The 27,233-nt window shown below is 44.2% G+C and overlaps 2 protein-coding genes across 2 annotated transcripts in view; one reads left to right on the top strand and one right to left on the bottom strand.

The window, feature by feature from the left end:
- The window catches only part of SNX3 (sorting nexin 3), a 35,102-nt gene extending 31,092 nt beyond the window's left edge, over positions 1-4,010 (bottom strand). Inside the window, exon 1 of the mRNA XM_077302683.1 lies at positions 3,579-4,010. Within this exon, the coding sequence (XP_077158798.1) occupies positions 3,579-3,740 (162 nt within the window). The 5' untranslated portion in view covers positions 3,741-4,010. The remainder of the gene's footprint in view (positions 1-3,578) is intronic.
- A 9,273-nt stretch (positions 4,011-13,283) lies between these two features.
- Positions 13,284-27,233, top strand: part of AFG1L (AFG1 like ATPase) — an 84,944-nt gene continuing 70,994 nt past the window's right edge. Inside the window, exons 1-4 of the mRNA XM_077302647.1 lie at positions 13,284-13,505; positions 16,227-16,444; positions 23,745-23,796; positions 26,694-26,795. Of these exons, the coding sequence (XP_077158762.1) occupies positions 13,394-13,505; positions 16,227-16,444; positions 23,745-23,796; positions 26,694-26,795 (484 nt within the window). The 5' untranslated portion in view covers positions 13,284-13,393. The remainder of the gene's footprint in view (positions 13,506-16,226; positions 16,445-23,744; positions 23,797-26,693; positions 26,796-27,233) is intronic.

Here is a 27,233-nt window from a genome sequence, read left to right as displayed (position 1 = left end):
GAGCTGACTACTTCCATTCCATGACACTGTATCTGAGAAGTTGGTCTTAAAGGTACCACTGGAAACTAAATTTGTTCAGAAGGCCGCAGTGCCTTCAACCAACTGACAAAGTAAAACTGAGTCTGAAATTATCTGCAGAACTGGGAACTTAAGCCCGTTGTACGTTGAAACGGGCGCTAGGATGGTGTGATAGTGGAGTGTTTGGTTTAGAAGTCCTGGGTTTGAAGAAAGGGAGGGAGGCAGGAGAAAGATGCAGTGGCCAGAAAACTGGAGGGGGAAAGAGAGGGAAGGAAAGCAGGCAGGCAGGCAGGCAGGTATAGAGAAAGGTAGAAAGAGAGCGAGAAGGGGAGAAAGGACAGGAAGCAATGGGTGAAAGAAAGGAAGGGAGGAAGGCAGAAGAGAAATGGCTGGCTGGCTGGCTGGCTGGCTGGCTGGCAGGCAGGCAGGCAGGCAGGCAGGCAGGCAGGCAGGCAGGCAGGCAGGCAGGCAGGCAGGCAGGCAGGCAGGCAGGCAGGCAGGCAGGCAGGCAGGCAGGCAGGAAGGAAGGAAGGAAGGAAGGAAGGAAGGAAGGAAGGAAGGAAGGAAGGAAGGAAGGAAGGAAGGAAGGAAGGAAGATGATGTTTTGAGAGTGGAGGGAGGGAGGGAGGGAGGGAGGGAGGGAGGGGAGGGGATGGTTCCACTCGGTGGGGAGGGGCCAGTTGTGAGGGGGGCGGCGAGGGGAAGCGGGCGGGGTAGAGATGTGGGGGGGGAAGCGGCATTAATCCCGGGTGGGCCCCAGCGGCCGGCTGCCACTGGGCATGGGGGCTTCAGGCCGGGAAAATGGACAGAAGGAGGCGGCAAATGGACTATGGGGGTGGGGAGTGGGTGGCTGTGCACAGGGTGCGGTGGCGGAGCGAGCAGGCAAAAGGACTTACCGATTTCCGTGGTGCATGTAGTTTTCGCCACCGGCAAGCGTGCCACTCCTGTGCCTCTTCCAGGGGGCAGCGCAGGGCCGCACAAGACCAGACCTCATCCTCGATGGCTGGGGGCGGCAGCAGCGAGAATAGGAAGGGGAAGGTAACTGCACTCTCCGGAGTCAGGTGGCGAAGCGGCGGCCGGGTGGCCTTCGAGACGCGAGCAAGGAGAGTTGGAATTGCATGGCGAGGTTGATTGTGTTGAATAGGCAGGGCCCGTCGCATGCTGATGCCGGGGCCAACCTCGCCTGTTGGCGGCCATCACGAGAATGGCCGCGGCGGGGTAAAGGTGGGTGACATGTGAGTGTGTGCTCCCCCCATCCAGGACAGCTCCCACTCCCCCACCCCTTACTGTTTTATTTATACCGCTCCCGCGGAGCGGTTACAGATGTAACAGGGCCAGGATTAACACTGTGTGTATGTAGTACTTTTCAACAGAATATAATCCCTGATGACATACAGAAATGGTGGCCAGCACTGCCATTCATTGGAAAGGAAGGTCACATTAATCTTCATGGACCAAATAATCTGCACGTTCATAGTCCATGAATATGTTACTAACTACAAGACAACAGCGACAAACAGCAACTACTTATGCCCTGCTTGTGATCTTTTAAGGAGTATCTGGGTAGTTGGTGCTGGAACTAATTCTATACAAGAACATTAGTTCAACCCATTCCAAGGCATTTATATTATTTTTCTACTACACATCAAGTTCTATAAACAACTGGTTCTGACTATTCTCCCAGTACTTGAACTAGTGCTGTATTATCTGAAGTGCAGGAAGTATTTCAGGGATCTTCCTTCCAGAGTGACCATAAAGTTCACTTTGGTAACCAGGTCTATACAATACTTTGCTCAAATTAGGTGCCTAGTGAAAACAGGATAAACATAGGGCGGTCTCAGATAACTCACTCAGAACGAGAAATAAATACCTATCATTATGGCATTAAACAATAATAAAGAATGTTTTCAAACAATATCCTTTCTTGAGTTTATCTTTAGTACTTTATTTCATTCAAAGGATGTCAGCCAGAACGGTTTTCCACATAAACTACATTTTCTACTATCTTTTCCTCAGTGGCAAGTCCTCTCTTTTAAGTACAATTAACCTCAGCATGTTTGTTTCACAACTCCAATATAAGTAATCTCCCTACCATTTTGAGCCATTGGCCAATTTATATTATAAAATTATGTATGGGGTGGAGAGAGTTGACAAAAAGAGCTTTTTCTCCCTCTCCTAAAATAGTAGAACTTGAAGGCATTCAATTAAGTTGATGGGCAGAAGGTCCAGACCAGACAAAAGGAAATACTACTTTACACTCAGTGATTAAAATGTAGAATTCAAAGCCAGAAGATGTGGTGATGGTCACAGGAATAAACAGCTTTAAGGCGCATTAGATAGATTCATGAAGGATAAGTCTATCAATGGCTACAAGCCACTTGAACAATTCTGCAGGGCCTGCAAAAGGGAGCTCCTCCACCAGGCATTTGGCTGAGGTCAACCTGAACCACCACTTCCCATGGGCCTTCCCCCTGAGCCTTCCTCCTATGGCACCCACTGCAATTCCGCCAAACCCACTGGGCTATCAGTATGCATTTATGTAATATTTTCCATATTTTCTACTGTTCTATGTTGCTTGTTGTCATCACTTTATTATTGTTAAACAAAGTTATCTGTGGCCTTCCCAGCCCACTGGTTAGTGCCAGGGCCAGGAGGGGAATGGCTGCCCTCCCCCCAGGGGGCTTCCTGCCACAACGGGAGTCTGGGGGCCTTCCCCCTTCCACCAGGAAGCCTGCCAGCCGCCTCACAGAGTAAATACATTGGTGACTGACAGGAACTTCCACATTCAGATAAACTAAGCCTCTGAATTTCAGAGCCAGGAGACAACATGGGAAGGTCTCTTTGGCCTCAATGTCCTGTTGTTGACCCTCCAGAGGAGCTAGATGACACCTGTGTTAGACAGGATGCTGGACTAGATAGTAAGGCTCTTCTTATGTTCTTCTGCATTAACATGATAAGCTTGACATGTTCATAAAGGAGCGAAGATATATTTCTTAAAATCTTTACTATAAATTCTTACTATAACATGACATTGTGCTCTCTCTGACTGGATGCATTCAAACTCTGTATTCTCCCACACCCGCACCACCACCGGATTGCATCTGTAGCCCCTTTTGTTGATTTATATGCCACTTTCCCTGTTCCTTGCCCCCTGAACATTTGTTGATTTATATGCCATCTCCCTTTCCTCTCCCCCTGAACACGGCTAAGCTGGCATGGGGTTCTCAATGCAAACGTCAAAGCCTGTCATATCGCGGGCCTCCAAAGCCTGCCTCTTAAGGATGCACGAGACACAAATAACCAAGAAATGTCAGCCCTCGCCCTGCAGGGTCAGCATCTTTGCTGGAAAGGCACAATGAGCCCTCGCATAAGGTTCGGCGCATCTCAGAAGGACCCTCCCCCTGAAAGGCACCCCTCTCCCAGCCACCCGGGCAGGCCAGGGGAAGGGGAAGGCAGGCAGGCGCGGGAGGAGAGGGGCCCTGCGACCGGGGCCCCCAGAAGAGCCCTGCCAATGGGGGGGGACCCTCCGCAGCTCCTCCCGGGCTCTCTGCCTCTCTCACCTTGACCCTGACTTCGTAGGTGGTGAAGCGGCCCCTGCCCACGCCGACGGTCTGCGGGTTGGCGACGTCGATCTCGAGGAAGTTGCTGGGCGGCCCGTAGGCGTCGTTCAGGTTTTGCGGCTTGCTGATCAGGCGCCTGGTGTCCGCCACAGTCTCAGCCATTTCCGACGCCCGCCCGCCCGCTCCTGCCTCGTCACCTTCAGCCGGAGAGTCGCAGAAACAACCGACCGGAGGAGAGGCAGCGTGAGGGTTGCACGGCGGGGGAGAGGCGAGGACTGGGGAGCGCTCGGGGGTCAGAGCAGCCCGATGCCCGCCGCCTCTTGCTTTCTTACTCACGGGCGAAAAGCCAGCGCAACGCCCCCGAGACTCGCTCCGGCCCGGCCACCGCCCGCCGCAGAGAGAGCGAGCAAGAGCGCAACCTTTCGTTTGTGCGCAAAGCGCCACGGGACTTGTAGTCTTCTGCGCCGCCCAGAAGACTAAGAATAGCTTTAGTGAACTACAAGTCCCATAACTGCACAAGAGGAGTTAAGCGGGAGCGTAACCAGCGGAGCCTGAAGAATACTCTTTAAGGGCCCGCCGGGAGTGAAAGGGGGAAGGGGCAGGAGGTTTTAACGATTCTTGAGATCGCGATTCTAATCCTTCACGTTCTCATAACCCACAATTGGCAATGGATGAATGGGAAAGCAAGACTCCTCAGCATATCTTCCAAACGGCATTTTGAAACATTAGCCTTTGTGCCTCTCTTGCACTACTTTAGGCTAGAAATGTGAATGTTAATGTAGCATATAAAGCTGAAGGTTGCTCTCTTTCCAAGCTCTCAACATAGCTGTGTCGACTTTAATGACATACTGAAGAATCACAAGTGTAGTATAGAATAAGTTTGCGAGCAAATGTCTGCAAATAAGGCACCCCTAAATCCATTGATTCCAATGTGTCTTATTCTGCATAGAGAAGGACTGCATAACTTCTGACTTCCACTGCTGGGGTTCCCAATTCAAGACTCCTAGTGCATTGTGAGAAGAATGAAACGCAATCATGGGGATTTGTCCTTTAAAAATAGATAGTGCACCTGCTTTGTGAGCAGGTCCCGCGTTCAATATCTCCAGTCAGTTGTAATTCCAGGAGATCTCCAGGCACCACCTGGTGGTTAGCAGCCAACCAGAACCTAATCTCCTTTTGGTTCACCTGATTTGAGTAAGCCTTGCACTTTCAAAATAAAGTATTTTCTCTTTTTTTGCCTTTTGGAGAGTTTCCTTGACTTGAGTCATTAACCACCCAGGCATCCTTTCCTAACCTGGGGTATGCATTCCATCTGGGTCTCAATGAGCGTAGTTTTAAGGAGTTTCCAAGGACACTGGAGATATCTTTCTCCTGATTCTCATCTTCAGCTTCCTGTTGACTAGTCCCCTCATTTTAGTACAGTTCTCTTGTATGAGTCAATATGCAGTTGTGACATCCATTATTTTCTACCAATTTGTAAGAACTATATGCTGGTCCTACTCAGGACTGCAGCCAGGGTGGAGGCAATGACATTCAGAGCATCGATTTTTACTACCTAAGAATTGGAAGATCACTGGGTGACTTTGGGCTTGTCACAGAATTGTTGTAAGAATAAAGCTGCAGAGAGGAGACTGTGGGAAAGCTGCTCTGGGCTGTACGGGTAGGCAGTGAGTGTGGTGTGATATAGCGGTTAGAGTGTTGGACTAGGATCTGGGAGGCTCAGCTTCAAATCCCCACTCACACCATGGAAGCACACGGGGTGACCTTGGTCCAGTCACACTCTTTCAACCTAACCTGCCTTCCAGGATTGTTGTGAGGATCAAACGGATGAGGGGAGAATTATGTAAGTTACTTTGGATCCCCACTGGATATTTAAAAGTAAATATATATGGCCACAGGATTGGAAAAGGTCAGTTTACATTCCAATCGCAAAGAAGGGCAATGCCAAAGAATGTTCAAACTACCGCACCATTGCACTCATTTCTCATGCTAGCAAAGTTATGCTCAAAATCCTACAAGCTAGGCTCCAGCAATATATGGACCAAGAACTTCCAGAAGTACAAGCAGGATTTCAAAGAGGCAGAGGAACTAGAGATCAAATTGCCAACATCATGGAGAAAGCTAAGGAGTTCCAGAAGAACATTTACTTCTGCTTCATTGACTATGCCAAAGCCTTTGATTGTGGGAGCACAATAAATTGTGGCAAGTTCTTAAAGAGATGGGAATACTAGAGCATCTTATCTGTCTCTAGAGAAACCTATATGCAGGTCAAGAAGCAACAGTGAGACCCGGGCATGAAATCACTGATTGGTTCAAAATTGAGAAAGGAGTTCGGCAAGGTGTATACTGTCGCCTTGCCTATTTAATTTGTATGCGGAGCACATCATGAGAAAGGTGGGATTAGAGGAGTCACAAATTGGGATCAAGCTTGCAGGGGGAAATATCAACAACCTCAGATATGCAGATGATGCCACTCTAATGGCAGAAAGCGAAGAGGAACTAAAGTTCCTTTTGATGCGGGTGAAGGAGGAGAGTGCAAAAGTTGGCTTGAAACTCAACATCAAGAAAACAAAGATCATGGCATCCGGCCCCCTCAATTCCTGGCAAATATATGGGGAAGAAATGGAGGTAGTGACAGATTTTATTTTTCTGGGCTCCAAGATCACTGCAAATGGGGACTGCAGCAAAGAAATTAAAAGATGCTTGCTCCTGGGGGGGAAAGCTATGGCAAATCTAGACAGCATCCTAAAAAGCAGAGACATCACCCTGCCAACAAAAGTGCGTCTAGTCAAGGCTATGGTCTTCCCAGTTGCAATGTATGACTGTGAAAACTGGACCATAAGGAAGACCGAACGTCAAAGAATTGAGGCTTTTGAACTCTGGTGCTGGAGAAGACTCTTGCGAGTCCCTTGGACTGCAAGGCGAACAAACCGGTCAGTCCTAGAGGAGATCAGCCCTGACTACTCCTTAGAAGGCCAGATCCTGAAGACGAAACCAAAATACTTTGGCCACCTCATGAGAAGGAAGGACTCCCTGGAGAAGAGCATAATGCTGGGAGCAATTGAGAGTAAAAGAAGAAGGGGATGACAGAGAATGAGGGGGCTGGATGGAGTCACTGAAGCAGTGGGTATGAACTTAAATGGACTCCGGGGAATGGTAGAGGACAGGAAGGCCTGGAGGATCATTGTCCATGGGGTCACAATTGGTCGGACAAGACTTCGCACCTAACAACAACAACAACAAATATATTTGTTCATGCTTGTATTCACTTCAGTACTTTTGAGTAGACAAATGTATGAAAGCAGAACTTTGGGAATATATCTAGTGGCACATTATAAATTGGGCACGGACCAGGAATATGGCCACATGTACCTAGACAATTCTGGGAACTATCCTAGGGTGCTCTACTCAGAAGTAAGTCCCATGTCTTATTCAATGGTGCTTACTCCTAGGAAAGTGTCCAGACTGCAGCCTTCTGCACTTTTGGGACTGCAATACACTGTATACATAGGAGAAAGTCCCATTGGATCTTTTGAGTAAACATGCTTAGGACGAGGCTGTATGTACATCACATCAGTCTTGTGAATAGTTCAGTTTATCTTCAGACTGCATGTTATGTTTTGGTTAACCTGGACTTTATAGAAAGAGGAGAAAGCTTTGCAATATAACATATGGTACAAATGCAAACTACTTCAAAACCACTGAAAAAACAAAGCTTATGTAAAATGGTTCTCAGTAACTTAGCTTCCAGAGAAAACAGCTTAGTCATATTCTCTGAAAGAATCTAAACCCATTCTGTCTCTTCACTAGTCTTGCAGCATCTGATGACAAAACATTAATGTCAGAGCCTTTCATCAGAATTTTAGAAATCAGGTGTAAGCAAAAACTCATTTAATCGTGCAATACTTCTTTGTCAAATAATCTTCTTTAATCTTGCAACATCTCTCAACTATAAGGTTTGAATACATGTTGTGTGGCTAAAATCATCAAATAAAAATCTGGGAAACAACCCTTTACATATACAGACATTATAAAATGTTTCTACATGTATACAAGTCGGCATTCTCTATAGCTTCTAATATAGGGATGATCTTTGTAAGGATTTCTTCCAAGCCCTAGTGCCCTTTCCAGACAGTAAATAAGAATAGAAGTTGCTTATTGCACAGGTAAATCCCTATCAGGGACACATTATCCAGCTAGGTTAATTTGGCAAGGGCGTTTTTGCTGCCCAAAGAGCAAAAGATACTGCTTCACTGATGACAGGCTCAGCAGTTTCAGATCCTGAATTAGAAGCCTGTTCTTGATCCTAGGACATGAATCACTAACATTATGCATTAGTCAGAAATGCTGTGCTCTGCACTAGTAAAATGAGTTGAGTGTGTTTGAACATCTGGAGTGCCTTTCCCTACATCATTGCAGCCGGCCCCTATTAATTTGAACTGAATAGGGAGGGCTTAATAGAGAGTAGCTTTCAAATGTTATATTGACATTTATGTTTAGTGATGATAGAAGTGAGCTATCTCTGATGGCAAGCTTTAACTGGTTTGATCTGTACACATGAATCAAAGCATTCATTGGAGGGAAATTTAAATGGGGGATTGAGAGTTAATGGTGTCTGTTTATATTGTCAGACTATCTTGGTTTATATGTTATTTTAAATAATAAATGTAAAAGAATTCACAATTGCCCTTCCTTCCAAAGTGGTAAAGTGCCTTCAAGTTGCAGCCCACTTCCAGCAACCCTGTCGGGTTTTCAATACAATAGACATTCAGAGGTGGTTTGCCATTCATTGCCTGCCTTGGTATAACAACCCTGAACTTCCTCAGTGGTGTCCCAGTTAAGTACTAACCAGGGCTAATGGTGCTTAGCTTCTGAGATCTGAGGATATCTGGCTAGCCAGGGCTCTCTTTGTCACAGTTTCCTTGTAATAAGTGGTAGCTATTTATTAAATCATTAAGTTATCTCATAGTTTCTCCAAGAGATCACTAGAAATCTGAAATGGTAATAAACATACAGGGAGGTAAGCAAGTCAATACATAGGTAAACAGCCTTAACCAAAGCAACATTTATACAATAAAATCAGAGTCCAGTAGCACCTTTAAGACCAACAAAGATTTATTCAGGGTGTGAGCTTTCGAGTGCGAGCAATCTTCATCAAACATTTATACAGTACTTCAGAATTCTAAAATTCAACCAGAAATCTTAGCAGGTAGGTAGATCATATCTGTTAAGTCTGTGGGTTCACAGACAAGGACTCTGGGAGTACAATTCATGTCTGTATTGACCACAGATCTAAGGTACAGAGGATCAAAACTGAGCTGAGGAAAAAACCCCAAAACACTCAAAATATATACATAAGAGACAATAAGAGATTCCCGCCAGTGTGCGCTATTGGTCAGTTTCACTTTGAACTGACTGGATCCAGCCGCACGTAGGCCAATTAAATTTGTAGGATTACAATCCTGCCTTGGACCTCGAGCTCAGGTCTTCGGCAGGTCTACATACACAATGATATCTCCACTATGAAGCGGGCCAGAGACTTACTTTTTAAATTAAAAAAAGTCAGATGAGCTAGCAGATCATGGGAACAGCGTAACATTTTCCCCCAAGAGGAAATGCTAATTTTAAAAAGCCTGACAAAAGCCTTCTGGTGGCAGGGGAGATATGACAAACACAGGAGGATGAGGCAAGAAAATCTGCTATGTGGATACTCCACTCCCAGTATGAATTCACAGAAGGAATGATAAGTATTTGGGCAGTGTCTCCATGTGAAAGCAGCCAAAGATATTAAGGGACCACCTTCACCAGCAATAAAGAACTATTTGCTTGGCAGAATAGAATGGATCGTAACACCTGCAGAAATACAAAAGAAAAATAGTAGGCTCTGTAAGTCTCGGTCCTCCTCCACCTTTTTCACTGGATTAAGGAGATACAGCAACATATATTTGATACCTTGGAATGCTATCAAGAACAAGTCCAACCCGCATTGGAAATTCAACTGAGCCCTTAACAACGAATGCTTCCTCTTTTGTCTGGTGCTATAATTGTACAGCTGGATCAGGCATGCTTATGTCATTCACACAGATGCTCAATTAAAACCCTGCTGCTTGCAACTGAAAAGAAGGACCTGCATTGTGGGAAAGGTATATTCCAAGTAATGCAGACAAGATTGCACCCATCTTCTCAACACAGCCTTTCCTGCAGAAGTCTTCACAGCTATATTTAGCACAAATTTTGTCTCAAATGAATTCCTGGATACTGTGATTGGAGTCCTGCCCCAGGGTCGCTTCAGCCCCAGGAAAGAAGGTACAGGATGCCACGTTTGCCACTTCATTCCACACGCAATATGTTGATACTATGTGAGAAGGCGGAAGACGAGCACAGCACAAGCACAGTTTTTAGCCTGCTGGATTGCAGATCAAAAGGTTAAAGAGAGGATTTATTAAGAATGAGTAGTGACAATTTAAATAAATCAGATGTTTTTGCCGAAGATTATGCTGTGATTTTCTCCAATTATTCCTGACATTTCACCCATTCATATCGTGATGAGAGTTAATAATGCAAAGAGGGGAGGAAAGACTCTTGTCTCCTTGTTTATTCATTGTTCTCAAGGAGCTAAGCTGTTTATAAGGAGAAGTTATTTGTTATTTAAATCACTTTTACTGAAGTTGTTTATTTCCTTGTTTGAGTTTCTAAAAATATTGCTTCTGACAATTGCAATGCCTTTTTGAGATGTCTGTTCATTCAAAGTGATTTGTACTGGAATTCTTTGTTAAACAGGCCCAGGTGCTGATATAGCTAGGAAATCCAGAGTGAGTCAAGACCCATAAAAAGCTCAAAGAAGAGACAGAGAAGACTGATTCTTAAAACTCAAAAGGATATATGATGTTATTCTTAAAGAATGTGCATATATAGGACAATTTTTTAATATATTTTGTGGAAAATTAGGCATACGGTTAACTTTCTTTCTTTGAAATCAACAAGACATTAAACAATGATAAGTGGAGAGACTTATATCCTCCTTCTAAAATCTTAGAAAATGTACACTAATGTCCTAATGTTGATGCCTGACATGAGCAAAACAGAATCCTTTCCATAAAGTGCACAAGTTTACCACTGGAATTAAGACTGTAATGGTTTTTTAGGAGTAAACCCCACTGATTAAATTAAGACGAATAAATAAAAATTAGGACTATTCAGTTCCACAGTCAGTCAAACAATATTCTCTTCTCAAATAAAGCACTGGAAACACACTAGGTGCTCCCAATTGTTTTGGGCCTGTGGGCACCCTTGGAATTTTGAAAAGTTTTGATCACAAAATGTTGAGATATTGCTAGTCAAGCATCCTTCTATAATGAGACATGCTCCAATCAGATGGAAAGGTTACTGCCCGCCAGGTTCTTCGGAAACAGTTCCTATTCCAGTGAAGCAGAGGTAAGATAGGACTTATTTTCTGCTTTGGGGGAAAGATGCTTCAAGGAAGAAGCAAATCTGTACCAGGACCCCCACTGGTGGATGCCATGCATACATGGGCCTCAATGTTATACATTTTCTCGAGTGGAATGCGACAGTGCACACTTTCAGAGGAAGGAAGGAAAGAAAAGTTGGCAGATACGTTTTTGTGAGTCCATGTCTGTTATGGATCTTGGAACTGAGGAGCATGTAATGGATCTTCTCTAGGGAAGAGCTCTTAGTATCCCTGATCCCAGCTGTGTATTCTGTGACCACCCTTGCCTTTTGGGATCAAAAATATACCTTGGTAGTTCACTTATCTGTACCTACAAAAAAAGAAAAAGGAAGGAAGGAAGGAAGGAAGGAAGGAAGGAAGGAAGGAAGGAAGGAAGGAAGGAAGGAAGGAAGGAAGGAAGGAAGGAAGGAAGGAAAAACACTGGCTATTAAGACAGCCTGATCCATGTTAGCCTACAATAGTGCCCTCGGGTGTAACTCTTTTTGGGATTATATAGTAAGCCACCGCTTTTACTGCATGTCTGCTTATGTTTATCTGTATTCTCTTAGTCATGTGGTTGTTTGGGATCTAAAAGCAGCTGGCTCAAATGGAGGATAATCCAGAAAGTCTATCCCAGTAAAGAAAGCAGATTTCAGAAAAGTTTTTACTCTACATGCACTTAGATAATCAAACAGAGCAAACTACAGACCACAAGCACAGAACACAGTAAACAAAAGGAAGCTTTCATGAATAAACATTTTCCTTGTCATATTAGGTTCCCTGCCCTCCAATGCTGAGATATGCAAAGCCCAAAAGCTACAAAGAATAAAGACTTTGGGAAAAATATTCATTTGAGTTTCCACCATCATCAGGACTCTTCTAAGTATAGCAGCGTCAAGAAGAATGTGCATATGAGATCCCCATGCAGACTAAGGGACCTGGCTATCTTATGTGTATGACTGTCCCAAAGTCATCCAGAGGACTTCCATCACAGAGTGAGGGATGTCATCTTCTCCTCCTGTGTTGTACTTCTGCTCCCTAGGTTAGCCAATGAGTTGAATTGAGCCTGATCTTGGGGGAGTTACACTTCCAGTCTCACCTAACTCACAGGGTTGTTGGAAGAATACAATAGGGAAAGAAGAATCACAACTGTTCCCTTTCGTTCTTTACATGAAGAGTGGGATAAACATGTGATGACAAATAGAAGGGATTTATTTTTCAGTAAACGTGCATAGGATTGCACCGACTTCTAATCTGGAGAGCCAGGTGTGATTCCTTGCTCTCACACATACAGCCAGCTGGGGGCCAGTCACAGCCCTGATAATGCTGTTCTGACCAAGCAGTAATATCAGGACTCTCTTAGCCCTACCTAACTCACAGGGCGTCTGTTGTGGGGAGAGGAAAGGGCAGGAGATTGTAAGCCACTTTGAGACTCCTGGTAGAGAAAAGCAGTATATAAGAACCATCTCTTCTTCTAAATGACATCACAAGCCCTGTGGCTTGGATAGGGTTACCAACCTCCAAGTGAATCTCCTGGAGGGAATCTCCTGGAATAACAACTGCTGTCCTTGGTGGCTTTTCAGGATGAATTCTATCACATTATCTCACTATGGTCCCTCCCTTGCCCAAACTTCACTTTTCCCAGGGGCCATCCCCAAATCTCCAGAAATTTTTCAATCCAGACATGGCAACCTTAGGATCTGAATCTGGGACCTAATCCTTAACACTCCATGCTGTTCCAGTAGGGTTGCCAGTTCAGGCTTGGGCAATTCCTGCAGATTTTGGAGGTGGAGCCCAGAGAGGGTGGACTCACTGTACATAGGAATTATTAAATATTTGCTCTATCATGGTTAATATTTTCTCCTCTGACTAGTGGTGGCTCTAGTATTGGGTAAGGGGTCTTTCACATCATGTACTACCTGAACTTTTTTACTGGAGATATTAGGTGAGTACTTGAAAGTCTATGATGTCGATTTTGTACATAGTGGGGTGCATAAGCGATGCACTTCTCTGACTTACAGTAAGTGAATATACTGATGACATAGTTAAACAAAATCCCAAACCTTGTACTTGCAACCTGTACGCCTTGCATAATACGGCCACACGAGTCGTACTTTTGCCACACTTGAGCCTTCCCCCTTCTGGCTCGGCTCACTATGGCACCAGAACCCCACTTCCCAGCATGCTGTTGTATCCGGTAGCCTTCTATCGGCATTCTGGATTGGCGCGGTGCATTCTGGATTTCGTAGTCTTTTTGAGAAGGAAAAAGGGGTTTCGGGACGAAGCCGACTGGACTCAGTGTGGTTAAAAGAGTGGCTGTTTCTTTCCCGCACGGTTCTGGGCGGAGCGGGGGAGAAACTTTGGCAAGATGGCGCCGCCCCTGTCGCCCTTGGTTACGGGGCGCTGCTTTCTGCGGGCAGCAGCTCGACACGCTGTCCTCTTGCTCCCCGGGCGGTCTGAGGCCGCCGCCCCGCGGAAAGGTCAGTGGCCCTTCGGCGCGGCTGGGGCTTCTCCCCTCGGAGTCCCGAGAAAACCTTCCCCCGGCCAGGGCCGGACGCGAGCGCGGTGCCATTGCGGGCCAGCGAGGTCAAGCCTCCGGCTCCGGCCACTGACTGCTTCCGTTCGCTAGAGGAGGAGCCGTGTTGGGGACCCCGCCGTGGACTCCATCCCCACGGGACACGGGGGCCTTTGCGGAATTGCGACGCTTCCTCGCTCAAGGCCTTTCGAGGGAAATGTTCGAGGGCTGTTGTATCGAGAGAACGGCGTTTAAGAGTAGTTTGTTTAATTACGGAGGGCAGCGGTTCATTTTAAATTCCTGAGGAAGTAGCTGCGTGTTCTAGCAAAGGAAAAAGAAGAAGGAAAGGCACTTTCAGGGCTAGGCGGCTTCTTGTAACACAAGATTTCCTGGGCTGGAGTTCACGTCAGCCGCGCAGGAAGTGAAACCTCCCATGATCAGTTTGTGTATCTGTTGAGTGAGGTTTCACTCCAGGCATCCGATGAAGTGGGCTCTAGCCGCTCCAATCCTGGTCAGAAAAACCTTCAAACCCTATAAGGGCTGGCCTATTATGACAACAATGACAGTTATTATCACAATATGAATGCCGGGTGGTGTGCTCTGATGGACTGTCAGAACATTTGACAATTAGCTATCGAGTAAATTGTACAAATCCCTTGTAAGGCAGTTCTTCATCTGGTCTTGCATTGGGAGTTTTCCAGAATTGATCATGTTCTTCATCTACCAGACTTCCTCTCTGCAGCTCCTTTGCAATGTATTGAGGATGATGAAAGATTTTTATCATCTGTAAGGTGACCAGATTGTCCCACTTTTGGAGGGACATCTGGGGTACCTGGCAAATTGTACTTATGTTGAAATTCAAAAATATATATTACAATACTATTTTTGCGTTCTATGAAACTTTTTGTGACTCCATATAGACCAAATTTTAAATCAAGAACACCCCCCCCCCGGTCAATGGTGTCCCGCTTTACCAATGTTAAAATCTGGTTACCTTATTATCTGATCATCAGTGGCATAGATGACTCAAGCCAACATTTCATAGGTTCTTCAAAGCCAAATGAGATGAACATGAAGTGAGTGGCACATCTTTAAATAAGTTCATTTCATTTATACTTCACCAGTCTCAATGAGGACCCAAAGTGGCTTACATCATTCTTCTGCCCTCACAACAATTATGGTAAGGTCATCCTTACCACTTACACTGAACTGGCTCTTTTTGGTCTGTCCCGATTAACTGTCATTGTTGCCTTGGCTTAACTGTGTTCATAGCAAATTAGACTAATGATTTTTCATTTAATATGCTTTGATAAAAAGTGTGGCCAGATCCAGATATTATCTAAGACACAATCATTGCTCCTACATAGATCTTGAGCTCTGTTCCTGGGTATGTCTCCCTTCCAATGTGAAAGCAAGTTAAATAAAATAAGAGATTTGCTTTCAACTATAACCTTATTGAGGAATTAGTCACAAATATGGATATTTTACATAATTTTTTTGTGAATCCCATTCTCCTGAAACAAATGGCTTCCTATTTTTTCTCCCCCCCTCCCCCCAAGAACTGCATGACTGGATTAGTGATGAATTGATGCAAAGCAATAAATGTTCACTTGGCAATCAAAAATATTTTAATCAATGTTAATCACTTCAGTTGTTATTAACAAAGCTTCCATTCTCATTGTTAATATAACCTTTTAAATTAGAAGCTACACAAGTAAAAAGATTATATTTACACTTCTGGGCAATTATGTACATTCTCATATTCTTATTCAAAATGGCTAAGTAGTTTTGTGTATATAGCATAAAACTTAAGTGATAGGGTATTTACCTGAATTATCCAAATGGAAAGGTTTGAAGTTACTATCCTGATCTTTGTTTTTTGGTTGTTTTTTTATAAGATAAATAGTGAATTATGGAATATGCTCAATCATAAATATTAAAACTTTGTATTGTGAGATATTGAATGTTATAGGAAGAAGGTACTAGAAGTATAAACCTGGAATATTACACTTCTGTTAGTTTCACTTCTGTAGCTATATTACAAATATATCAGGAAATCAAAAAGTCTAGTAAGATCATCCTAGACTAAGGAGAAGTAAGAAAATGAGCAAGAGGGCAATGTGCTTACAGATTTAAAACAGTTTTTTGCATTATTAACTGAAGACTAGATAATTATTTCAGTTAAAATTTATGTAAGCTTACTTAATAGTAGAAGTATTCAGTGGGGAACAAGCTATGTAGGAGAGTTGTAGAATAATAGTTATCTCTCATAGTATTAAATATGCAGAAAATCCTGTGCTGCAAAGTAAATGCTTGTATTGAATGTACTCCTAGAAACAAGACCACAGCTGCCTTGAGCCTCTAAGGAAGAGTGGGGTATATATGCAAAAACAAACAAATCAAATGTAACCCATCAACCCAAACACAGTCCACAAGCTAGTTATTATGGGAAGCCAGAATATGGCAAGTGTTTATTGAGCATCTGATTACCTTTGGACTGGTGGGTCACTCACAATGTGCCTGTTCTAGGCTAATTGTTGCTTGGATTGTATCACTGCTTTTGACCTAGGCAACAAGATTTGTGGTAAGGAACTATAGTACAAGAAATGTAGTGTTACTGTTGTTGACACTATGCAAGAACATGGCAGTTTTTCCGACTGACAGAAAAGTAATTCATATTTTTCAGCTTATGCAGTTCAGTCGGCTGAGAAAGCAACCAGTAGCACTCTAGCAAATGCTAATTCGAAAGCACTGTTGGTTGGACCTTTAGAACATTATGAGTTTCTGGTCAAAACAGAGGAGCTGAAGAATGACGAACAACAAAGGAAAGTCATACAGTGCCTACAGAAGCTACATGAAAGCCTTAAAGGCTACAGTATCAGTACAAAACATCTCTTATCAAAGGTAAGGCTCTATTGCTATCATTATTAGGCATCACTATTTCTTTAATGTTCAGGTTAAGTAAGTTCAGTAATAAGAATGAGCTTGGCTTTTGAACCATGGAGTCCTATTTCCAAAACTATCAATGTCCTTTGGCAGCCTGAATCAGCAGCATGTTTAAGGGTTGTTTCCACATAAAACTAGTATTAAAATTATATAATTTATTTTTATTTATTTATTAATAATAGGCAAGAACCTTGCCCCTGTTTTCTCTGTGTGCTCTGACTGAGCACAGCTATAAGAAAATTTCTTCCACTGATTTCAATTGATGAAGCTTCACAAGGTCAGCAGAAACATGTAAGCAAAGTAAAAGAAGACCTTTTGCTTTTATGGGAGCTCTATATGCTCTATATTGAAGCTCCGATGCAAATTGAGAACTGGCAACTGTTTAAAAAAACTTCCTCTTCTGCTTTACAAAACTTATTCTGCTGTTTTTTTCAAATTCCACTTGTTGTCAATGAGTGGATTCTATTGTCTTTGCTTAGTTTATAAGTGCTCAATGAAATTACTGTGACTGCACTTCCTTATGCTAAGAATGGACAGATTCACCACTAGAATAATGGGATTATTTCTGCTTTAATAGTGGCAAGGTAGTAGTCTGGCCTAGAAGGAACATTTTGCCAGAAGATGGCATAGTTAGACTGTAAACAGTACTGGGTTATGGAAAATGGGCTATTCCCTTCCATGGCTCTTACTTAAATAGCATTTGATACCTGAGATTCTGGAGAACTGTCATCATGATTATAGATTCAAGTGGGAAGCCATGTTGGTCTGAAGCAGCAGAACAAATTTAGAGTCCAGTGGCACTTTTAAGACCAACAAAGTTTTATTCAAAGTATGAGCTTTCATGTGCACACACACTTCTTTAGATGCAATGTCATGGAATGGAAGTAGTCAGTTTATACTTACAGGCAAAGTATAAGAGTAAATTTACATACAGTATAATGAAAATAATTAACAAATTCCAGAGATAAATAGGAAAAACCAGCAATTTGGATTTGTTTGTATTCACTTGAGATTGAATTGCATGGGAAACATTTTGTGTACAATAAAGAAATTCACGTTAAGAGAATAATTATAGAGGCCATTTGGGATTTCTGAGGGATTGTTAAGAATGCCGGTTAGCATATGTAGTGGGTTAAGAAACCAGTGTCACTGTTGAGTCCTGGGGATTCCATTGTTCTGAGTGTTGTATTAACTTGCATTTCAGCAATTTCCCTTTCCATTTCTGTTCTTGAAGTTCCTTTGTAATAAAAAAGCTACTTTGAGGTCACCTATTGAATGTCCTGAAAGACTGTAATGTACCCCCACAGGTTTATCAGTCTTGTGGTTCCTGGTGTCAGATTTGGGTCCATTTATCCTTTGGTGTAGGGTTTGCCCTGTTTGCCTTATGTAGAGAATAGAAGGGCATTGTTTGCATTTGATGGCGTATACAGTGTTAGACGATAAGTGTGAATAAGCCTTTGATGGTATAGTTCAGTGGTCCCCAACCTTTTTATCACTGGGGACCGGTCAACGTTTGACAATTTTACTGAGGCCGGGGGGGGGGTAGACATTTGCCGAGGGACGTTGTCTCCACCTGAGCCCCTACTCTGCTTGCTTTCCTGCTGGTGCCCCTGACTTCATGCCGCCCACTGGGGGGCGCTGCCTGCAGCAGCTGTGCGGTGCCACGCTTAGGGGGAGCCCCAGTGATGGCAGCCGCTGGAGAGCACCAAAGGTGAGCCAGCAGCAGAGTGGCAGGGCAGCCCCCGAGGCAGGAGCCAGGGAGGAGGACAAGGAGGAGCCACGGCCTGGTACTGACTGATCCATGGACTGGTCCCGGTCCCCGGACTGGGGGTTGGGGACCACTGGTATAATTGATGTTGTTGGGTCCAGTGATTGTGTTGTCTGGATGGTTGTGACAGCAAAGTTGACATCTGGGTTTGTTGCAAGCTCTGGTACCAGAGTCCAAGTTCAACTTAGATATTGTATTATTGCGGGTGAGGAGTTGTTTGAGATTGGTGTGTTTGAGGAGTTGTTCGAGATTGTCTGTGTGCAAGAAAAGGTTTGCCCCCCACCCCAAACTTGTGAAAGAGAATTGTCATTTTTCAGTAGCAGTTGTAAATTGCTGTTGATGCGTTGAACTGTTTTGAGATGAGAGCGGCAGGTGACCAACACTTTTGGGCCTGTCTTGTAACAGGTTTTCTCTGGATATCATTCTGGCTTTGGTAATTTGTTTCATGGCTTCTTCAGATGGGTACCAAGTTCCAAAAAAGGTTTGTTATAGATCCATCAGATGAAAATACCTGTTTGTAGAGTTGGAGCAGATGCAGTTGTAGCATAGAGCCTGGCTATATACAATGGATCATTTGATGTGTTTAGTGTGGTAGCTAGAGACAGGTATGTTTGTCAGTCAGTAGGCTTCCAGTATAATGTGGTCTTTAAGCATCCATTGAATATTTTTACTGAAGTGTCCAGAAAATATATTTCTTGCATAGACTGGTTCATTGTCAGGCTGATGGTGGGGTGAAAGTCATTGTATGCCTGGTGGAATTGTCCAGGGCTTCTTTGCCATGTGTAAAAGGTAAAGGTAAAGGTATCCCCTGTGCAAGCACCGGGTCATGTCTGAACCTTGGGGTGACGCCCTCTACCGTTTTCATGGCAGACTCAATACGGGGTGGTTTGCCAGTGCCTTCCCCAGTCATTACCGTTTACCCGCCCCCCCCCCCCCCCAGTAAGCTGGGTACTCATTTTACTGACCTCGGAAGGATGGAAGGCTGAGTCAACCTTGAGCCGGCTTGAACTACTGGGATTGAACTCCCAGCCTCATGGGCAGACAGCTTCAGACAGCATTTCTGGTGCCTTACCACCCTGCGCCACAAGAGGCTCTTTTGCCATGTGTCCAGACCATAAAAATTTCATCAGTGAATCGCAGGTATAAGAGAGGTATGAGTGGGTGGGAGTTTAGGAAGCATTGCTCCAAATCTCACATAAAGATGTTGGCATACTATGGTGTCATGCAAGTGCCTCTAAATTTTAGGTGATTTAGCTATAATTGTTAAGCTTGTCTGAATTGCTGAATATATTGATACTAAAGCTTGGAGGCACAGAAATCTCAAAGCTATTTTGCTGTTTTGGTTACATGTTTATTTAATGCCTGCAAACGCTGGGTATTCTGATAGAGAAAAATAGGATTTGAGTACTGTATTTTGTAATGTAGTTTTAATTTAAGGAGTATGGGAGATTAGAAACTTGTATACCCCCAGCCCCACCATGTAATGTTTGTGTAAAAGCTATGATTTAGAATAACCAGCTGATGCATTTGTAAAATATCATAGTACATGAAGTTTTATAAAGTTATGTGACTCACTCTAATATCAGGTTATTTCTGCTGGGAATAATTTTTGCTTGAAATAATATATGTAATTAAGAGTGATCCCTTCTTGTTGTTCAGCAAAAAAAAATGTAGCAGATTGAAAATGTAATGATAAATGCAAAAGTTTCTAGTCGGGTTGTGTGAGCTGGCCACTGAAGCAATTGTTCCCACCCGTAGCAGCCAGTGCCGTGCCGTGGGGGGGGGAGGCACGGGGCAATGCACACATGCAGGCACAGAGCTATGTGTATGTGTGCCGCCCGGCATGCTGGCACCCACGCCTGCCCCCGACACGCGCCACAGCGTTGGCTGGTATGTGCAGGAACGGCTGCGTCGGCGGCCAAATTGCACAACCCTATCAGGCATGCTTTAAAACATTTAAGTGTGGCTGAGATCAAAGCATTCAGTCCAAGGATTTGAACTAATGTTTACATTTTAGAGCTTGATTCCTTACATTTTCAGTATCATGGCAGACCTCTGTAAAAGAAGAGAGCCAGTTTGGTGTAGTGGTTAGCAGTGCGGACTTCTAATCTGGCAAACTGGGTTTGATTGCATGCTCCCTGACATGCAACCAGCTGGGTGACGTTGGGTTGGCCACAGCACTGATAAAGCTGTTCTGACCAAGCAGTAATATCAGGGCTCTCTCCACCTCACGCCTTCACAGGGTGTCTGTTCTGGGGAGAGGAAAGGGAAGGCGACTGTAAGCCACTTTGAGACTCCTTCGGGTAGAACCAACCCTTCTTCTTCTAAAAGAAATGCAGGTCTAAAGCCCATCTTTAACCCGCTCCTAGCGGAGCATCTTTAACCCGCTCCTAGCGGAGCAGATTAAATAATTTGGTAAGGCCACCCAAGGCGGGCCCTGTCCGTGATGAAGAAGGGTGCCCATAAGCCCCTTCCACCGGACTGGCAATCGCAGGGCCCTCCGATTGTCAGTCCTGTGCCAAGGGACCAATTGCGAGCCGCACGAAGCGCGCCCCGCAATTGGTCCCTTGACGCAGGACTGACCACTCGGGCGGCGCTTTGCGCCTCCCGATCCTCCCCCCTTCCACCTTGCACGACCGCACGCCATGCCCGCCATTACCACCTTCCCCTGCCAGCCGCCCGGTCAAGCTGTCCACTCCCGAACACTCTGGCCCGCCCGCCGTTGTCCTCGCTCGCCCTTCAGCCACCTCCACATCTACACGGCCCCAGGGATGGCTGCCCGTCGTCATCCTACTGCCGCCTCCAGACGCCCGCTGTAAGAACGCCTCACCCCGGCCCACACACCTGGCCCGGCCCGCCACCCGCCGTCGCTCCACCCGCCGCCACGGCCCAGAATCGCGCCACCACCCCCGCAGCCACTCCGCCTGCCCGCCTGCGCACCATCGCTTCCACGGAACCTTGCCGTGTCACCGACGGGCCCAACGCCTCTACAGCCGCACCCTCGCTTGCTCCAGCTCCTCCGCCAACCGTGCACCGCGGCCAGCGTGGACACTGGCCGAGCCGCCCCTCGCCTCCCGGCCCTGGCCCGCCACGATCCCCGCTACTCCCTTGCCCCACTAGCGCCCGCTACATTCAGCCTGCAGCGGGCTTGATTACTAGTCTTGAATAAGAGGAATCAGACGGATAGTCCTTTGGATTGTGGTCTAAATGTCTTTAACTTGTAAGGCCTTAATTTACCAGAATTAGCTATTCTGAGCAACTTCTGCCAAAACATGTGTAAAACTTTTTTGTTGCAAAGTATATACTACATGCATTTTAGAATTGGGTGTGTGTGTGTGTGTCCATACCCTGTTCTTTACAGCCCTCCAACTTCTTAGCTTTACCAGTGATATTGATGATCAAGCTGCCTTTTATTATGGCAGTGAAAATGTACACCTTAGTAGGGGTCTCTGCATATTTGTTAACTCCCAGATATGTTTAAAAAATGCAATTTAAAAAATTGAAAAGGGAAACTTTTCCTGGATGGGTTGGTCTTTGTGTGTGAGTGTGTTTTAACGCTAAAGGGTTTGGAATGTTAAGGGTATCGGAACCAGTTAAATTAAAAATTAAAAAACAACAAAAGTGGGAGGTGGGTAGGCTCAAGCCCCTAAGAGCTTATTTTGTTTATTTATTTTATTTATCATTAAATGTATTTATTATTATTACATTTATTTATCATTAAATTTCTATACTACCCCTCCTGGTATTTACTTGTTTGAAGCAGTTTACATAATTTAAACACATGCTGTTTGGGGATATAATCAGTTAAGTTGTCTCTTAGGTATGCTGGTCCTGGACTGCATATGGCCTTGAAGGTCAATACCAGAAACTTAAACTTGATCCAGAATTCAACTGGGAGCCAGTACAGTTGCCTAAGAATAGGCCTAATATGGGCCCTTCAAAGTGTTCTTGTGAGGATCCATGCTGTTGCACTCTGGTGCAGTTTCTGGGCCTCTGTCGCCAGTTGGACCGAGGCGGGTTGGTACTGTTGATATTACTAGACCTCTCAGCAGCATTCGACATAGTCAATCATGAGCTTCTAGCTCGCTGCCTCATCGATGCCAGAATATGAGGGACAGCCCTTCAGAGGCTGATCTTCTTCCAGGGTCATCTTATTCCAGGGCAATAGGAGAGAGAACATCAAACCGCCGACAACTTACTTGTGGAGTCTCACAAGGAGCAGTCCTCTTTTCTATCCTATTAAACATCTTAATGCGTACAACTGGTATGGAAGTTTGGGCTGGGTTGTCATCAATACTCAGATGACACCCAGCTCTTCCTCCTGATGGATGGCCGCCCTGACTCTCCCCCAGAAGCATTAGCCAGCTGCCTGGAAGCAGTGACGAGATAGTTCAAGTAGAGTCCCCTGAAGCTCAGTCCTTCAAAGACAGAGGTCCTGTGGCACTTAAGCCATGAGACCAGCTCCTCCGCCTAGACCTTACCAGAAATATTAAGTGGAACAGATTCTTTGAAGTGTGATCTATTACTAAAAGGTAAAGGGTTAGTTGCTGGAAACTGCTAGGTAAATTGTAGAGCTATAAATTAAAAGCACTATAATCCCAGTTGATCAAGTATAAATCAAAAAGCCATTATGGTATAGGGGTTAAAGGTAAAGGTATCCCCTGTGCAAGCACCAGGTCATGTCTGACCCTTGGGGTGACGCCCTCTAGCATTTTCATGGCAGACTTAATATGGGGTGGTTTGCCAGTGCCTGCCCCAGTCATTACCGTTTACCCCCCAGCAAAGCTGGGTACTCCTTTTACCAACTTCGGAAGGATGGAAGGCTGAGTCAACCTTGAGCCGGCTGCTGGGATTGAACTCCCAGCCTCATGGGCAGAGCTTCAGACTGCATGTCTGCTGCCTTACCACTCTGCGCCACAAGAGGCTCTTATAGTAGTTAGAATTTCAAATTAACATTTGGGAAATTACAAAATGGATTCCATTTTCCCTGGGGAAAGGTTGTTGGAGGGAAGGAGGGAAAACTGAAGACAAGGGGGCAAATAAAGGTTAGCTGGTTGGTGGGTGGTAAGGAGAGAATGAAACAGGTAAAGAGGATATCCTATGGGAGCTTTCAGGAAAGGGAAAAAAGCAACCGTGTGGGAGAAGAAAATGAAATGTCCCTCACAAGTCCTTGCAGGTCCCTTGTTTCTACATCTCTGTTTCATGAACTGAGGAGGAATTCTACTGCAGATTTGTCTTCTATAATGCTAAACATGTAATAATATCTATAGTATATCTATAGTGAGTCTTAGATCATATTTTAACAGGATTTGCATGTATAATTTATCATTCCAGTTTTCCCTTGTGGTGTATTTTAATTACTGAAATAATCCTCAGTAGCTTGACTGAGCTGATGAAATTGTGCTGTCTCTTCTTTGGTTATGAATGCACATTTGTTGTTTCTTTTTCTTTATCTTTTGGACACAAACATAATTTTTTCTTCATCTGTAGCTATTTACAAGACACAAACCTTCAAAAGGCCTTTATGTCTATGGAGATGTAGGTAAGTTTGAAGTGTTTAACCAACTTGTATCTAAGTGTTTATCTATTATAGCTGAATGTTTGCAAATTTCCTCCAAATTTAATCAGTTTAATTTAATCAATGGGTATAACTTCAGATTTTAATTTTTATGGCAAGCAATATGGCTAAATATTGCCATAAATAAATAGATGTTTCCTTTCTTAATTGATTTATGTCTTGATGCAAGCTCATTCCACACAAGTTAAGGGCCATTCCGCACAAGTTAAATGTGGCCAAAGTCTTACAGTTTGTAAACACTTTTTTTTTAACGTTCCGCATGATGTCGCCTACAAACCGCCAAACTCCCGCAACATACGGGTTTTTGTAGCGCTTCTGGAAGCCAGAAAAGTGGATTCCCTCTGAAAAAACTGCTAGACTTCTGAGCACAAGCTGCAACACATCAGCGAAAGACATGTGCATTCTCAAAATAGCGGTAGAAAGAATGTCCCTCCCTAGCTCTCTCCCCCGAGCTTCCGGAGACGCGATTGCCATTTTTTCCCCTTAAACTGGTGAAAGTGACGAATAAACGAGGCTTCTTCAGCTGAAGTCCCTCCACAAGCAATTCAGAAGTGCTTAACAGTAAAATAAAGCTCCCTTCTGGAATTGTCTTTAAAGTTTCCGAACACAATACAGTCCCCTGTTCAACACTGCCCGTAATTTCGGCCAGAAATTGCACCCATGGGTGGGGGGATTTTCTTTTTTTACTTGAAGAGCGTGTAAACGATTAAGCGCCAGCTCCTATACCAGCGAAAAAGGTATTTCTGAGACAATTAATGAACACATATTCGTTGCTACTGGTGTTTTCAGCTTTTTAAAAAACAGTTTTTAAAGGGAAAGGGGCTTTTCGGGAGCACGAACACAACAGTTAATTGGCTATTCTGTTTGATTGACGGCCAGGGGCGGGAAGAAGCGAGGAAAAATATGGCCTCCTTTGTTGCGATTCCGACAAGACCTGAAACTTGTGGGGAATGAATAGACCGCGACTGGGACTTCAAAATTTCGCTAAAATTGAAGGTGTGCGGAATGACAAAATTCCACTATTAAATATAGCTTTTCTGCATACTGCAAATGTTTGGCAACATTGGTCGGTGTATAGAATGGCCCTAAGTATTGACAGACATAAAAGAACAAACAATTGGCTCTATCCATTTTAGAAGAAAAATCATGGAGTTGGAAGGGGCCACACAGGCCATCTAGTCCAACCCCCTGCTCAACGCAGGATCACCCCTAAGCATCCTAAAGCATCCAAGAAAAGTGTGTATCCAACCTTTGCTTGAGCTCACCACCTCTTTAGGCAGCCTATTCCACTGCTGAACTACTATGACTGTGAAATTATTTTTCCTGTTATCAAGCCTATATCATTGTACTTGTAGTTTAAACCCATTACTGCGCATCCTTTCCTCTGCAGCCAACAGAAACAGCCTCCTGCCCTCCTCTAAGTGACAACCTTTCAAATACTTAAAGAGGGCTGTCATGTCCCCTCTCAACCTCTTTTTCTCCAGGCTGAACATTCCCAAGTCCCTCAACCTATCTTCATAGGGCATGGTCCCTTGGCCCCAGATCATCCTCGTTGCTCTCCTCTGTACCCTTTCAATTTTATCCACGTCCTTCTTGAAGTGAGGCCTCCAGAACTGCACACAGTACTCCAGGTGTGGTCTGACCAGTACCATATATACAATGGGACTATGACATCTTGTGATTTTGATGTGATGCCCCTGTTGATACAGCCCAAAATGGCATTTGCCTTTTTTACCGCTGCATCACACTGCCTGCTCATGTTTAGCTTACAATCCACAAGTACCCCAACGTCTCATTCACACACAGTGTTACCTAGAAGCGTATCTCCCATCCGGTAGGCATGCTTTTCATTTTTCTGACCCAGATGCAGAACTTTACACTTATCTGTATTAAATTGCATCTTGTTCTCATTTGCCCATTTTTCCATTGTGTTCAGATCTCGTTGAACTCTGTCTCTATCTTCTGGAGTATTTGCCAGTCCTCCCAATTTGGTGTCATCTGCAAACTTGATGAGTAGTCCCTCCACCCCCTCATCTAGATCATTAATAAATATGTTAAAAAGTACCGGGCCGAGCACCAAGCCCTGAGGTACCCCGCTACTCACCTCCCTCCAGTCTGATGAACACCATTGACAACAACTCTTTGAGTGCGGTTCTCTAACCAAAATCCAGATTGCAGTCCTTCAATTTATCCATCAGAACACCATGGGGAACCTTATCAAAAGTTTTACTAAAATCCAAGTAAACGACATCAACCGAATTTCCGCGATCCAGCAAACCTTTTACTTGGTCAAAGAAGGAAACCAGGTTGGTCTGACAGGATCTGTTGGAGACCAATCCATGCTGATCCATATTAATGTTGTTTCATTTTTGGTACACAGATTATAAAAGAATCTCTTGACTCAAAGAGAAATATAGCCCTCAACACCTATTAGTGGAGTAAATGTGGAGAGGAAGGCTTTTACTAGCTGTTTCATGGCTGGCTATGGGTAGGAACAGAATACTGGACTGGGCGGATTTTTTTAGTGGATCCAGGAGGGTGTTCTTATGGTTGGTGTACTTTTTAAAGGGAAAGATGAAAAGACACACTCTCCATTTATTCATTGTGAAGAGCAATGAGGTTATTTCAAATGAAAGCTACAGCTATGTTTGATAATATATGAGATTCAGATTCCAATTCTGATAATGCGAACTTTCCTATCCATGTAATCTAAAGTCTCGCTTTCCAAAGATAATAATTTTGTACTGTTCAGATCACAATTATGATTTCATTAGCTCAATGCTAATGAACAGTCATTACTGTAATCAGTACATAGTGTTTCAAATTAACAACCTGTTGGATATGTGTGTTTTTATTTGAAGGCACAGGAAAGACAATGGTGATGGACATATTTTATTCCCATATACAAGTAGAAAGAAAAAAGAGAGTCCACTTTCATGGCTTCATGTTAGATGTACACAAAAGTAAGTTTAAATCTCTCTGATTTATTGCACTATTGTATGGATATAATGCTCTGTGTTCATAAATACATCTCTCACTTTTTCTGTCATCTGTCTGCTTTTTATTCTTGAATTGTTCTGTTGGCCCAGGTGTGGGAGCTGTGATCAAAAACCTGAAATGAGTTGTTAATAGGCTGTTTGTTGAGAACATGTACCCTTTCAACCTAGGAGAGAGCGGTCTCAAGTGGTCCTTCCTTCTACATACTAATGAAGAAGTATGCAGGCTTCACTTGTTCTGAGATATTGGAGGCAATGGACCAGTTTTATTGTCACACCTACTTTGCTGCTGCACCATCTTGGCTGATGAAAGAGAGCAAGAAATAGGGATGCAGCATCCAGTTGGGGCTTGGGGATCTCCTGGAATGTAGTTCCCAGAATTACAGAGATCAGTTCCCCTGGAGA

This window comes from Paroedura picta, chromosome 1, assembly GCF_049243985.1.
Source record: "Paroedura picta isolate Pp20150507F chromosome 1, Ppicta_v3.0, whole genome shotgun sequence".
In the NCBI taxonomy this organism is placed as follows: Eukaryota; Metazoa; Chordata; class Lepidosauria; order Squamata; family Gekkonidae; genus Paroedura; species Paroedura picta.
The sequence above is the reverse complement of the archived record's forward strand: the minus strand, read 5'-3'. Positions and strand labels throughout refer to the sequence as shown.